The sequence below is a fragment of the Amphibalanus amphitrite genome, unplaced genomic scaffold (genome assembly GCF_019059575.1).
Source record: "Amphibalanus amphitrite isolate SeventyFive unplaced genomic scaffold, NRLGWU_Aamphi_draft 001416F_arrow, whole genome shotgun sequence".
Lineage (NCBI taxonomy): Eukaryota > Metazoa > Arthropoda > Thecostraca > Balanomorpha > Balanidae > Amphibalanus > Amphibalanus amphitrite.
Genome location: NW_024882909.1, coordinates 150,847 through 165,360, shown reverse-complemented (window position 1 = coordinate 165,360; position 14,514 = coordinate 150,847). Strand labels below are relative to the sequence as shown.

The 14,514-nt window shown below is 43.2% G+C and overlaps 1 protein-coding gene across 7 annotated transcripts in view; it reads right to left on the bottom strand.

The window, feature by feature from the left end:
- Positions 1 to 562: 562 nt before the first annotated feature.
- The window catches only part of LOC122372898 (protein bric-a-brac 2-like), a 42,696-nt gene continuing 28,744 nt past the window's right edge, over positions 563 to 14,514 (bottom strand). For 2 of the 7 annotated variants that reach the window (XM_043350573.1, XM_043350570.1), the window contains 6 exons: positions 11,025 to 11,092; positions 9,131 to 9,198; positions 8,721 to 8,813; positions 5,398 to 5,532; positions 4,217 to 4,313; positions 3,063 to 3,772 (listed from right to left, as the gene is read on the bottom strand). In XM_043350573.1, coding sequence (XP_043206508.1) covers positions 3,428 to 3,772; positions 4,217 to 4,313; positions 5,398 to 5,532; positions 8,721 to 8,813; positions 9,131 to 9,198; positions 11,025 to 11,092 — 806 coding nt within the window. In that variant the 3' untranslated portion in view covers positions 3,063 to 3,427. Of the gene's footprint in view, positions 732 to 889; positions 983 to 1,423; positions 1,489 to 2,363; positions 2,432 to 3,062; positions 3,773 to 4,216; positions 4,314 to 5,381; positions 5,533 to 8,720; positions 8,814 to 9,130; positions 9,199 to 11,024; positions 11,093 to 11,743; positions 12,518 to 13,032; positions 13,130 to 13,420; positions 13,556 to 13,839; positions 13,930 to 14,233; positions 14,299 to 14,514 lie in introns of those variants that run through there. The other 5 variants (XR_006254943.1, XR_006254944.1, XM_043350571.1 and 2 more) reach the window with 5 other exon arrangements.

The following is a 14,514-nucleotide window of genomic DNA, read 5'->3' as shown; positions in this document are numbered from 1 at the left end:
TCAAGTGAGAGAACACAAACGGGAACTGGTCGAGGATGCTGAGCCGCCCAGATACCATTACGCGAGTTTGCGAATGCTGAAAAAACGGAAATAGGATGTCAGCGTTTGTGCGAAATCAGGAACGTACAGGTCTCGCGGGTTTTGCGGTAGGTTTTGCACCTAGAAAATTTAGTGTACTTCAGGCTATATCTTCGTCGTCTTAAGCTTTTAAGTGTTGAAGATGCGAGCGACTTGTTGGGTAACAGCCGGCCATGATCGTGTAAAATGGCTTCATCGTAGATCGATTAGTTTCTGAGATATAACCGGAATGTTAAAAGTGCAAAACCTACCGCTTAATCTCGCGAGACCTGTACCTATATCTACTCAATCAGTAGACACACACTGTTACGCTGTAGTATACTGTTCCGAAGGAAAGAGATAACTGCCATCGAATACCCATCTCTAAGCAGATAAAGATTCAAGTATTTCAAATGCTCGTATCGTATTCAGGATTCTAGTCAACTTCGACGCACGGTCGTTTTAGACCACAAAACATGGTTGTGATATTAAAAATTGTCTTTGGTGTAACTGACACATATACGAGAATGCATACGTACTAGTGATCGTAGGGCAAATACCGCTGGTAAATACAATGCATCATCTCTCGCCATTCGTGTTTTGACAAGGGCTCTCGTCTGGCCAGCGTTGCGCGGACGTGGGAGGAGAGAATTTGCACATCCAGCTCAGGTGTCCTGAAAACGAACACAAAAGTGAATCGAGGCTCAGTCATGAGGAAGCACATGTTGGCAAGCGAAAAAATCGCTACATGTTTATGTAAACTGCGTCAAATAAGAACCCACACCTATGAACAGTAGACCAAAATGTGGAGGAGCAGCGAGAGTCTGCTTACATGACCTCGTCCTTGGTTAGTGGAGGAAGTGGACGACCCTCTTCCTCCGGCGCCAAATTGAGAAACTCTAGGTTGTTCTTTTCGACGTCTGAGCTGTAGGGCACAACACATGACAGTAGATGAAGTATGAGAATGTGAACAAGCGTCTTACTGACAAAAGACAATGAAGTTTTGTTCGTTTTGCGATGAATCAAGCATCCCTGAAAGGTGTAAAAAAAAAATACAGCGTCCCGCTCCATTCTATATGTTTAATAAAATATATAAGCCTGACGGCTCAAGCAGAGGCACTGAATACATAATTTGAAAGGGCATAATCACTTCGAAAGCGGTTTTATCAATGAAAATACTCAGTATTGAGAAAATAAATCCATCCGAAAAACCATGAGAGCAGTGTTCTCGAATATATTAGAGGTCATATAAATAGCATGCACCTATGGGAGCTGCGCTTTAAATACCTGCTTATTATGATTGCCAGACAATAGATGTAGACAAACACAGAAAAACATTGCACACCATAGATAAAGCTTCACTCACCGAAAGTTTTTGAACCGCGCCGGCCACGCAGATCTCCTCGGCGATTCGTCGAAATCGATCACCGCCTGTTAGGAGGCAAACATTAATAAACAAAAATAGTGGCTGAAAGCCACGAAACGAAACACATTTCATCGCAGGCATAACATTTCCCAGTGATGTGTCTAAGGATCCCTTAAAATACATACCATATCTCTTACCAAGTCTTAAAAAACACATATAACCTAAGCAACTAAAGAAGAAAATGAAATTGTTAACGCTTGGTTATGTATAACCTCGAGTCTGCTCACCAGTTTAAGTGGTACTAGGGGTCTACCAACTAATATTTACTCGAATATAATAAAGTACAAGATCCATGATTCCGTTTCAAACGATCTAAAACCTCAGATCTGATGACCTCATCGGGAGCTATCAAATATAATCCGGGAGTTAAATGGGCCATAGGTTTAGCTTCAGGGTCAGAGATAGAGGTGACAAAATGTGGACCCGAGGACCCGGTCGAAAGAACCAGTCTGGACCCGTATGGGTTCAGACCGGTTCCTGGATATTTTCTGACAGGTCCAACCGGGTCCTACCATAAACATCTTGCACACTACACATTATTGCAAAATATGAAGTGAATGAAGTGAATGTTTCTTTGCACACAGTAGCTCATGAGTATTCCCAGTGGGAAGTAGGCTGTTTTACATGATGCAACTAATGATTCCTTCAAGTAGTTTGTATTAATTGACTTTTGGGGAACGGGTCCAACTGGTTCCGGTTCCAACTAAGACCAGGTCCGACTGGGTCCAGAAATGTCCAGTCGGGTCTAGTTCGAGTCTGGTTCCCAAAATTTTTATCTTTTGCCACCTCTAGTCAGAGATTTTACTTAACTATCGGGATTATCATGATCTGAAATATCAATCAAAAACATAAAATGACATCAAATGAAGTGGTTACTTACGAATAGGTTGGCGTCACTGGACTGACGCTGGTTGGACCGCCGCGTCTTCCGGAGAGATCGACACCCCTCTGCCAGTGACAAAAACAAAAATTATTAGCTTAATGGTCGGCGCCTCAACTTATCTAGGTCGCTACATCCCCTACGATGTTACAAGTAAACAAAATGACAGACGTCCTTATCATACAGTCGCGAAGGAAATAAAGCAGCAATATGCTTACGGCACACATAAGACAAATTTCATATCGAACGAGAAGATAATAAACGTTTCTGAAGGTATATTTCGTATAATGAATGATAAAAAATCAAAACAAACTAATATCAGTAGTGAGTACTCTGCGTCGAAATCATTTCAGACTGGCACATTCGAGTAACTATATGAGAGCGTTACTATCAGGTTGTTCAAATATCGGTGTTTATCGAAAGTGATCATGGGCATAGTCGTATGCAGGTGAGGTAATGCACGAACTAAGGTATAAAACTTTCCAAAGTGCTTTTCCTAAAAATGGACACTATCACTCGATCCAAAGGGGGGTATTGTAGCCTGTAAGTACGGCATCTACATGTTTCACCCACCCTCTGAGATGCTCATCGATATGCTTCTTAACAGCTTCGGCGCAGTTGGCGTAACTTCTGATAAATCCAACAGAGTGGTGCAAATACTAAGCGTCTTTCACGGGCTACAAGATTAAAACCATGAAATAACGTTTCAATTTGTATTGAGGACAGCAAAAGATGAAAAAATCCATGATATACCTACAGAAACTAGGGTTGCATATCTCACCCAGACATAAATATCAACGTAAAACTTGAATAAAACTTATTAAGGGGTAGCTGCAGAGTCAGCTAAATGCTGATTATATTCCTCAGCATCCAATTTCATGACTGCATAGCAGCCTGTTTTCCTCAAGACAGTGATAGCTCATTCAGCACACCAACCATTCCTAGTCACACACATCTAAAAACGTCATACCCCTATTATGGCCGCACTCCACGCACTCTCAACTGTTTACGAAGGACGCGGGATCGATTCACTTCATCGGTATTGAAATGCGAACAATTGACCTCTACGTAGCTTCATCGCTATCTTCTTCCTCACTAACGTCCACATCATCTGCTATTAATGGTTCTTCAGAACCATGATCTGAGACTTGGTCTATGTCGGGGATTTGCGGCGTACTGGTCGCCTTGACATCACTTCCCTTCGCCCCAGTGCTCCCGTCACTCTGTTGCTCCAGTGATGTGATATTGGGGTCATTTGACGCCTCAGTCGCTTTCTCGTCACTGTTTCGCCGCGCAGTAGAGGACCCTGGCGTGCGTTCTACACCAGAGAGTCTTTGCCGCTTCTTAGTCTTGTCTGTTGATTTTCGACTGTTCCTAAACTTGTTCTTCACCCGACCAAAAACAATGTCCTGCGAAGCAAAAAGTGAAATTGAGTTCACAAAGAAGAGAGAGAGAGAGAGAGAGAGAGAGAGAGAGAGAGAGAGAGAGAGAGAGAGAGGAGAGAGAGAGAGAGAGAGAGAGAGAGAGAGAGAGAGAGAGAGAGAGATCAGGTCAATAACGATACCAATGTTGTTGCATAGCCGATCTCAGATGAACAGTTTACGTTCCGTCAGCAAGAAAAGGGGCCATAAAACGACAGAAATACAAAAAAAAAAAGATTAAAAAGGTTATTGTTATGCAAAAGAATAGGGAAGCTGATGAGACAAACAAAATTTACCAAAGTATATTCCATCATATGATTTCCTTTTTATCCTTGTGGCAAATAAAGGGCATTGAACACTGAACATGAGCATACCACGAGCAACTCACGGATGTTTTTATTGCCTTCCATAGGGTAACGACCTCGTGCTTACCAGCGCATCGCGTCTCTGCATTTTAGGGAGCGCGGACGGAAACTGGTCGATGATGGACTGAGCCATGGCCAGATACCAGTGACGAGCTTTGCGAATGCTGCAAAAACGCCAATACGAAATTAGTGTTGTGCGAATATCAGCAACGTTCATACACACATCTACTTAATCAGTAGATACACACACTGTTGCGCTGTAGCACAGTTAGTCTGGAAAGTACTGCACACAGGTGCAGTGGATCCATCAAGTTCAGCTCAGGAAGGACTGCTAAATTTGAGTCCCTGAACCAATGGACATATTCATCCATTTACCAGGTACTGCTAAATTTGAGTCCCTGAACCAATGGACATATTCATCCATTTACCAGGTCAATTGGTTCAGTGACTCTAATTTAGCAGCGCTTCCTCAGTCGGGCTTGATGGATCAACAGCACCGATGCACAGTACTTTCAATACCGACTGCACACTGTTTTGAAGGAAAGGTATGATTGTCATCGAACTCTTGAGCATATAAAGGAAGCCCAAGAATTTCAAATGTTCGTATTCGGGCTCCCAGATAACTTCGGCGTGCGATTACTTCAGATAACAAAACATAATTGCGATATGTACATTATCCATCACAAATTGGATAATGATAAAAATAATATTCCAATAATAGTCAGATTTTAAGCCTGTCAGATCGCTTAAAGTGTGCAAATAAATAATGCACGAGCCGAGCTATTGCAATTAGTAGAGTCGAAAGTAAAATCAAGATTTAGGTGAAATTTTCAGCCGGCCGTTGTTAAAGGTATGGAGGCTTCACGTGGGCTTTTCATTCGAGTGCTTTAAACGATAAGCACGCTTAAAAATCGGACTATAGTACAAATTAAATATATTCAAAAACACAAAGCTTTCGGTTTCAACAACTTCGACCACTGTGTAGGCCACATGTAGGTATATATTGTGTAGACATTTGAATGTATGTATGTATGCATACATTATGTACAGTACATGCGCATTGTGCATACATTATGCCTACACAGTGAACAAGGTTGTTGAAACCGAAAGCTTTGTGCGTCTTTTAATATATTTGATTTGTACTAATTAGTAATTGATTCATTATTTACATCATTATCCATCACTGTGATATTAATAAATTTATCGTGTTATTTGGTGTACCTCATATTTACCACAATCCATACATACTAGTGATCGTAAGGCAAATATCGCTTGTGAATGGACTGCATCATCTCTCGCCAATCGATTTCCAGCAAAGGCTCTTGGCTGGCCAGCTTCTGGAGAATGTTGGAGGACAGAATTCGAACATCCAGCTCAGGTGTCCTGAAAACGAAAACAATCGTAAAACGAGGCCCCCAGTCATTGGCACGCACACGACAAAAACAAATACACAGTGATACTCTGTGTGATCTGCATCAACTAATTCACACCAATAGGGTAGGGTGGGGTAATTTGAACATGTGGGGCAATTTGAACGGATCCTCCGCCTGCGGCGAGGACGGCATCACCATGCACATGATTCGCCTGTCTTTTGATGTCATCGGAGGTGTGTTCCTCCATTTGCTCAATTCCAGCATCTCCAACGCCGACGTTCCTGATCCCTGGAAACATTCCCTCGTCCATCCCATCCACAAGTCCGGCGACCCCTCCGATCCTTCCAACTTCCGACCCATTTCCATCGTTCCCGTCTTTGCCAAAATTGTAGAGCGTGCCGTCCACCAGCAGCTCTTCAATTACCTCTCACAAAACCATCTCCTATCCCCAACTCAGCACGGATTTCGTCATCGTCACTCGACTGAAACCGCGCTGATATCCATCACCGACCAAATCCTATCATCCAACGACCACGGCGACCTCTCCCTTCTCTGCCTGCTGGACTTGAGCAAATGCTTTGATGTGATAGACCATCAAAAACTTCTCACTAAACTACAACTTCACGGAGTAGAAACGACATGGTTTTCGGCCTACCTTCAAAATCATACCCAGAGCGTCTGCTTCACAGACAATCTGGGTAACATCAAAAAGTCATCTCCTCTTCCCAACAACATCGGCGTCTTCCAAGGTTCTGCTCTCGGCCCTCTGCTCTACTGCGTCTTCGCGAACGACTTATCCTTGTTCACCGGAGACGCAGTGGTAGCACAGTACGCCGATGACACACAAATTCTGGTCTCTGGCAAAAAATCTGACATGCAAAGCGTAGTCAGGAAGATGGAAGCAGTGCTGACTTCCATCGACCTTTGGTTCCAGGCCAACGGCCTCAAAGTTAACGCAGGAAAAACTCAGCTGATGTTGTTGGGAAGCTCTCAAAATCTGCGCAACGTTCCCGGCCTCTCTGTCAAATTCCGCGATCATGATTTACTCCCTGTCTCGGAAGTTAGAAATCTCGGTTTAACATTCGATAGCACGCTCAGCTGGACTAGTCACATTTCTTCTCTCACAAACCGCTGTTTCAGAACCCTTCATGGTCTATCACATCTAAGGAACCACCTCCCACCATCGGCTGTCACCGTCATCGTCCAAGCCCTCGTTCTCTCGCAGGTCCGATACTGCATCTCAGTATACGGCAACTGCACGCAGACAAACCTCTCTCGGCTCCAAAAAATAATTAACTATGCTGCAAAGGTGATTTTCGGCCGCAAAAAGTACGACCATGTATCGGACCTGCTGGATAACTTGGGCTGGCTCAGCGCTGAGCAGCTTGCTCAGTATCACTCTCTGTGCCTGCTGCACAAGGTGCGGCGATCAGGCGAGCCAGAAACCCTGGCTGCCCAGCTGGTGCAGGTATCGCAGACGCGGCAGCGATCCACCAGACAGGACCGCAATCTGTCAGTCCCACGATCGCGGTCAGCGATGGGGCAGCGCCGGTTCTGCTGCCGGGCGCCCCTCGCCTACAACCAGCTCCCGTCAGAACTGACGCGTCTACCGGCCCACCTATTTGGTCGGCACCTCCAATCCCACCTACTGGGAGGCGAGGTGACTTAGACAGCGGCCATGAGTCTGTATGAGTGCATGTGTATGTTTGTTTGTGTGTACGGGCTTTGAGCGTATTTATCACGTTATTTTATGTTATGTCTCCCATGCAGAGTTTTAGCCCTGTACGAGCGGCCGTAATAGCCACGAGTGTATCGTGGATGGCTTCAATACACGTCTATGTCTATGTCTATGTCTATGTTGAACATAGTGTGAATAACAGAAAATTACGGAAAATCCATAAGTGGCATGACAATAAGACCAATGAGAGAAATTATCGTAACTAAAAGGGCTATCATATGAACGGGGTTTAAAGTTTCAGGGAATGAAGATGTTGACGCACAGTGTAAAAAATCAATTTCGCAAGGAAAGACGCCTAACAACACGTCATTGCAACTTCATTGCAGCGCAAAATCTTGCATTGCTAGCGCCTAATACGCAACGGCTTTTGTTGTATAATGACCTAATCAGTGCCTTCAATCCAAGAAATTTGCTTTTGAACCCTGTTTTTAAAAATGGCAAAATAACTTTTAGCGTGGGGTAATTTGAACATAGTGTGAGAATTTGAATGAAGACAGGGATAGCTCCGAAAAAACAACGCTCCCAGTTTTTTTTGCCAATATTTTCGACCCAAGGCAGTAGCAGATAAGTGATGCCAGTTTAGAAAATTTACGTCTAATATCCGTCTAATGTCCGGCATTTTTGTTGATTTTCCGTCCAAAAATGTTAAAGTCAACTATTTGTCCAAATATGTCCGAAAATTATGCAGCTATCAACACTCAAAACCGTCATTTATATTGCTTATCATGTAATTTTACCAGCCGAAAAGTGTTCATTATATTGAGAGCTTAACAAGCTGTCCATTCGCCATTCAATGCTATGCACGATTACTTTATAAAAAGCGCTGAAGTGTAGCAAGCCATCGTCCAATGTTGTCCAGTCTGCTACCTTTGCCCAACCAATTCCGAATTGGACATTGGACAAAATCAGAACTCCAAATGTCCAGGTTTCCATTGGCACCACTTTAACAGATGTAGTACGGTTGGGAGAGTTTTATCGAACAAAAATGATAGACGTTCTGTTGATTGAAGAGGGGCGAATTCTGTCAACTGACCGGTGTGCAGCGTGCAGATATTGATACTCTGCAACTGTTATTTTTGCTGTTGTGTTGATTTTTCAAGTGAAGGTATGTTTAGAATTGTTCTGCCTATTTGTTTATGGGTCAAACAACATCGGTGCTGGCGAGACTATCGTTTTTATGACAGGTAAAGGCAGTATGTTCAAATTACCCCACGGTGGGGCAATTTGAACACACCGTGACTTGGTGGAGAAGTGAGGCTATGCTATTCAAGGTATGCTCGGCTCATTCAAAAATGAGGCTTGCATGGTGAAAGCAAGTGACACTTGCGCTACTGAAGCAGTTTTTCTTCATCCAGGGTTGAACTGGAATTTGGTACAACGGAGAAGACGTAAAAATATGTTCAAATTACCCCACACTACCCTAACGAAGATCAAAATTTGGAATACGAAAATCTACTTACGTAACCTCTGCCATGGTTAGTACAGGAAGACTTCGGCGTTTTTCCTCCGGTAGCCATTTGAGAAACTCTAGGTTGTTCACTTCCACTGCTGACCTGTAAGGCAAGCACATAACACTAGCTGAAGTTCAAGTATGAGCATGTTAATACATTTCTGACTGCCACAAGAGCAAAGAAAATGATTTTGTTATTCTTGCAATGAATTATACCTAAAGAACAACGAGAAGCGTAAAAAATAACCAGGGGTGCCTACTCCACGTTGTATGCTTAATGAAATACATAGAAAACCACCAGTTCGAGCACAGACATTGGAAAACTATTTCGACAGGGGGCATTCAGTATATTTTAATTCATCTCATATATGTAAACAATCTCAGAAAAATATTACACACGAAACATTTAGCTCCACTCACCGAAAGTTTTTGAACGGTGCCGGCGGCACAGGTCTCCTCGGTGACTCGTCGAAATCAATCACCGCCTGCTAGGGAGAGAGACATCAATAACCAGAAATAGTGGCTGAAAGCCATGAAACCAAGCACATTTCATCGCAGGCAGAACACTTCCCAGTGATGTGTTTGAGGATCTGTTAAAATACAAAGGATATCTCTTACAAGTCTTATAAAACACATATAACCTCAGCAAATAAAGAAGAAATCGAAATTGTTGGCCAATGGTGACGTATAGGGAGAGTGGGGTAAGATGCCCAGGGTGGGAAAGACGCCCCACCCCCTCTAGCGGGGAAACAAAGAATCGAACCTGGAAATTAATGTTCTTAGCGTAAAGCGGAAGCCTGCCTTGTTAACTGCACAAAAATTTGCGAAGCTCAGTTGGGCAACGGCTGGCTGGTGATTGCATGTTTTTTATTTGCTGCTTTCGAAAAATATTTTGGCGTCAAAACATTGTAAATATCAAAGAAGGTAGATAATTTTTGCGTCCCTTGCTATAGTCGTGATACATTAACATGCGTGTACTGTGTCCCAAACAGTTGGTTTCAGGGTGTAGTTTTATGGCTAACAAATTGTGCTGATTTAATGTTACTTCGGTACCTTGGGGTAAGATGCCCCCTGTCCTGATGGGGAAAGACGCCCCCCTAAATCCGTAGGCTGTCCTTCAAGCAGCCCGTCAAATCATTTATTACATACTTGTGATGAGAGACAAAAGCCGATCTGGGACTATTGAGAGTCCGGTACGGTCGAGTGCTCCCCATGCCGGTCTCTCGGCCCATACAGCGACTTTTTGGGCGGCATCTGACTCTGAGAGCCCTTACGACGGCCTCTGTGGGCCCCATTATTGGTTCCAGGGCCCTTCACGACATCCTTTGAGGGCTCCCACGTTGGCTCCACGGGCCGCGCTGGCATCTGAGGTCCCCACGATGGGCTCGAGGGCCCTCAAGCATCATGAAGGGCCCCACAGTGGTCTCCGAACGCCACCACGGAGGCTTGTTTGGCCACGCTGGACTATGATGGCCCTAGAGATGACCTCTGAAGCCCCTTACGACTACTTTTGAGGGCCCTTACGATGACGTTTGGTGTCTACTACAGGCTCGAAGGGACTACTGATTCGTTCAGGCGATTCACGTGCCTATTTATGTCACTTATAGTGCAGGGGGGCATCTTACCCAACGCCAGGGGGCGTCTTTTCCACCCTGTGGGGTAAGATGCCCCCTTTCACTTCTTCAGGAAAATGCTTAATAGCAAAAAAGTTATCATATTTCATGCACGAAAGTGTGATATTTTTGGAGAAAAATGATGTCGGCTTCCGTTGAAACTCCAAGTTTTGGCTTTCCGATCGTCATTTTCGAATAATATATGACATAGTCAAACCCTGGGCATCTTTCCCCACTCTCCCCTACAGAACCGTCACTTAGATCGCATATCAACCGAAATTCCACATCTGTAAACATTCACGTCATCTGCCATATACTTGACACCTCGATTCCGAAAAACAGTTCAAGAGTTAATAAGGGTTTAGCATCTGATATCTACTCAAATATATGAAAGCACAACATCAATGATTCTGTTTCCCAACCATCTAAAACCCCATATTTGATGGTCTCATCGGGAACCATCAAACACAACTCTTGAGCTAAATGGGCGATCAGTTTAGCTTCAGGGTCAGTGACTTAACTTAAACAAATTTGAGGGTGAAATTATCGTAATTAATCGTCATAATCTTATCACCATCACATCATAAGACGAATATTACATACAAGAGATATTAATGTCACCAGGCACATCATCTACACCTGTATTCTACCCAGCACAAAAAAAAACACCTAAAATGACATCAAATGAAGTGATTACTTACGAATACGTTGGCGTCACTGGACTGACGCTGGTTGGATCCCCGCGTCTTCCGGAGAGATCGACACCCCTCTGCCAGCGACAAAAACAAAAATTAATTAGCTCAATTGTCGGCGCCTCAACCCATCTAGGTTGCTACATCCCCTACGATGTTACAAGTAAACAAAACGTCATAGACTAATTGAAACGAATCTAGACGCCCCACTCGCAAAGGAAATAAGGCAGCGATGTGCTCTAAACGTAGATATAAAAAGCTCACGTAGAACACAATGTGTTTGTAATATGCTGCTAACAGACGTGTCTTAAGATGCGTTTGGCAATGAATGATAAAACATTACAATAAACTAATGAGTACTCTGCGTCGATATCACTTCAGACTGAGACATAGACACGTGTATTGAGAATGTTACCATCAGGTTGTTCAAATATCTGTGAATATCGAAAGTCACTATGGGCATAATCTTATGTAGGTGAGGCGATGCACGAATTAGGATATTTGTAAGTGCTTAAAAAAAAAAACGGCCATTATCACTCAAATGTGAGGGTGGTATCGCAGCCCGGTAGTAAGGCGTCTACATGTTTCACCGATTTACCGATTCACACCTCTGAGATGCTAATCGGTATGCTCCTAAACAGCTTCGGTGCAGCTGCTTTAACTTCTGATAAATTCAACAGAGTGGTGCAAATACTACGCGTCTTTCACGTGCTAGAAGATCACAATCATGAAATAGCGTATCAGATCTGTATTGAAGACCGCAAAAGATGACAACAAGTACATGACATACAGAAGCTACAGAAGCTATACAGAAGCATGTCCGACGCTGACAGACAAACCAATGTAAAACATGAATCTAACTTTACTATAAAAAGTTAGCTGCAGAGGACGCTCCATGCTGAAACAAATGCTTCTTGATTAGCTAGTCAAGTTATCGAATGTCAATTATATTTCTTAGCATTCCCTTCCACGACTGCATAGCAGCCCGTTTACCTCAGAGACAGTAAGGCCGTATTCAGTACACCAACCATTCTTAGCCAAAAACAACTCAAAACATCACACGTCAATTCTGTGCCGTACTCAAAGCAATCTCAACTATTTACGTAGAACGCGGGAGCGATTCACGTCATCGGTATTGGAATTCGAAAAATTGACCTCTACGTAGCTTCATCGCCATCATCTTCCTCACTAACGTCCACATCATCTGCTATTAATGGTTCTTCAGAACCATGATCTGAGACTTGGTCTATGTCGGGGATTTGCGGCGTTCTGGTCGCCTTGACATCACTTCCCTTCGCCCCAGTGCTCCCGTCACTCTGTTGCTCCAGTGATGTGATATTGGGGTCGTTCGACGCCTCAGTCGCTTTCTCGTCACTGTTTTGCCAAGTAGTAGAGGACCCTGGCGAGCGTTCTACACCAGAGAGGTCATGCCGCTTTTTATACCTGTCTGTAGGCCTTCGGCTGTTCCTAAACTTGTTTTTCAGCCGGCCACAAACGATGTCCTGCAAAGCAAGAAGCGAAATTGAGTTTACAATGGGCATACATTGAAAAAGTTTTCAACATTTAACTGAAAGTCAAAATGAGAGAGCGAGAGAGAGAGAGAGAGAGAGAGAGAGAGAGAGAGAGAGAGAGAGAGAGAGAGAGAGAGAGAGAGAGAGAGAGAGAGAGAGAGAGAGAGAGAGAGAGAGAGAGAGAGAGAGAGAGAGGGAGCGAGAGAGAGAAAGAATGATTAATGCTCTTGCATAGCTAATATCAGACAAACAATTAACGTTGTCCTCAATAAGAGCGAAATAAAAACGACAAAAACAAAAATATGAAAAACAAAACAAAACACACAAAAAAAAATAGCATACGGTTAATGCTGTATAATAATTATCGAAGAAGCTGATAAGACGAAAGCAATTTGCAAAAAAAAAAATTCAACATTTTAACAAATGAAGGGCATCGAACATGCCACAAAGCGATCTAACACACAGTGATTTTATTGTCATGCACTCTGCAAAAGCTTCATACTTACCAGTGCATCCTGTCTCTCCATGTTAGGGAGCGCGAACGGGAACTGGTCGATGATGGACTGAGCCAAGCCCACATACCAGTGACGAGCTTTGCGAATGCTGCAAAAACGGAAATATGAAGTCAGCGTTGTGCAAATATCAGGAGCGTACAGTCACACATCTACTCAATCAGGAGACACGCTGTTGCGGTGTAGTACAGTGTTTCGAAGGGAAGGTATAATTGCCATTTAATATCTATTTCTTATAAAGAAGTTCAAGTATTTCAAATGTTCGCATTCAGGATTCTAGCCAACTTCGGCGTACGATTGTGTTAGACCACAAAGCATGTTTGTGATAGTAATAAATTTGTGTTGTTTGGTGTAGCGAACACATACTATAATGCATACGTACTAGTGATCGTAGGGCGAATACCGCTGATGAATAGAATTCATCATTTCTCGCCAGTCGTTTTTCGACAGAGGGTCTCGTCTGGCCAACTTGCGAATGATGTTGGAGGGCAGGATGTGCACATCCAGCTCAGGTGTCCTGAAAACGAAAAACGTACAACGAGCCTCACAGTCTATGAACGGGGACACATGACGTGAGCAGAGTAAACGCGTATTACACAGTACACACGGATCGCAATGCTGAGCCAATAAGGAAACCCGTTTCTAATACACATTCACTTGCTCATATAAACCTAGTAATTGGCAAGCACACGTTGGCAAGCGAAAACAAAGCGATGTGGTTTTATATACCTCGTCAATATATGATGCATCCATACTACGCATATTACACCATAATATAAAGAATAGCTGAAATCTACTTACAAGACCTGTTTCTCGGTTAATGGAGGCATATCGCTCTCAACCTCCGGTAACAAAGTGAGAAACTCTAGGTTGCTCGCTTCGACGGCTGACCTGTAGGGCAAAAAGACTTGACACTTGATAAAGTATGAGCATGTAACTACGTCTTTTACTGCCACAAAAGGAACGGTAAAATATTTTTTCTAGTCATGCGATGAATTAAGTACCAATGAGAAGCGTAAGAAAAGAGTGTTCCTCAACGTTATATGCTGAATTGCATAAATACAAGCCACAAGTTCATGAAGCGACTTTCGATGGCTAATTCCACAGGGGATTACCATTATCATCGAATTTATTTTGATAAATGTAGATAAACGCATAAAAAAACATTACACACCAAAACTTAAGCAACACTTACTTAAAGTTTTTGAACCGTGCCCGCGGCACCGACCTCTTCGGCGGTTTGTCCAGATCGATCACCGCCTGTCATGATAAAAACATATGATTAGTTAAAAATAGTTGTGAAAAGCTCAGAAAAAAAACATTATAGCAAGCAAAACAGGCAGTGGTGTGTCTGAGGATCTCTCTCGATGCATAGCTTATCTCTTACCCATGCAACTCTAACAAAATAGTAAATATGACATCAGAAAAAGAAGATGAAAATGGAATTGTTAGCAGGTAGTAATGAATACAGTAGCA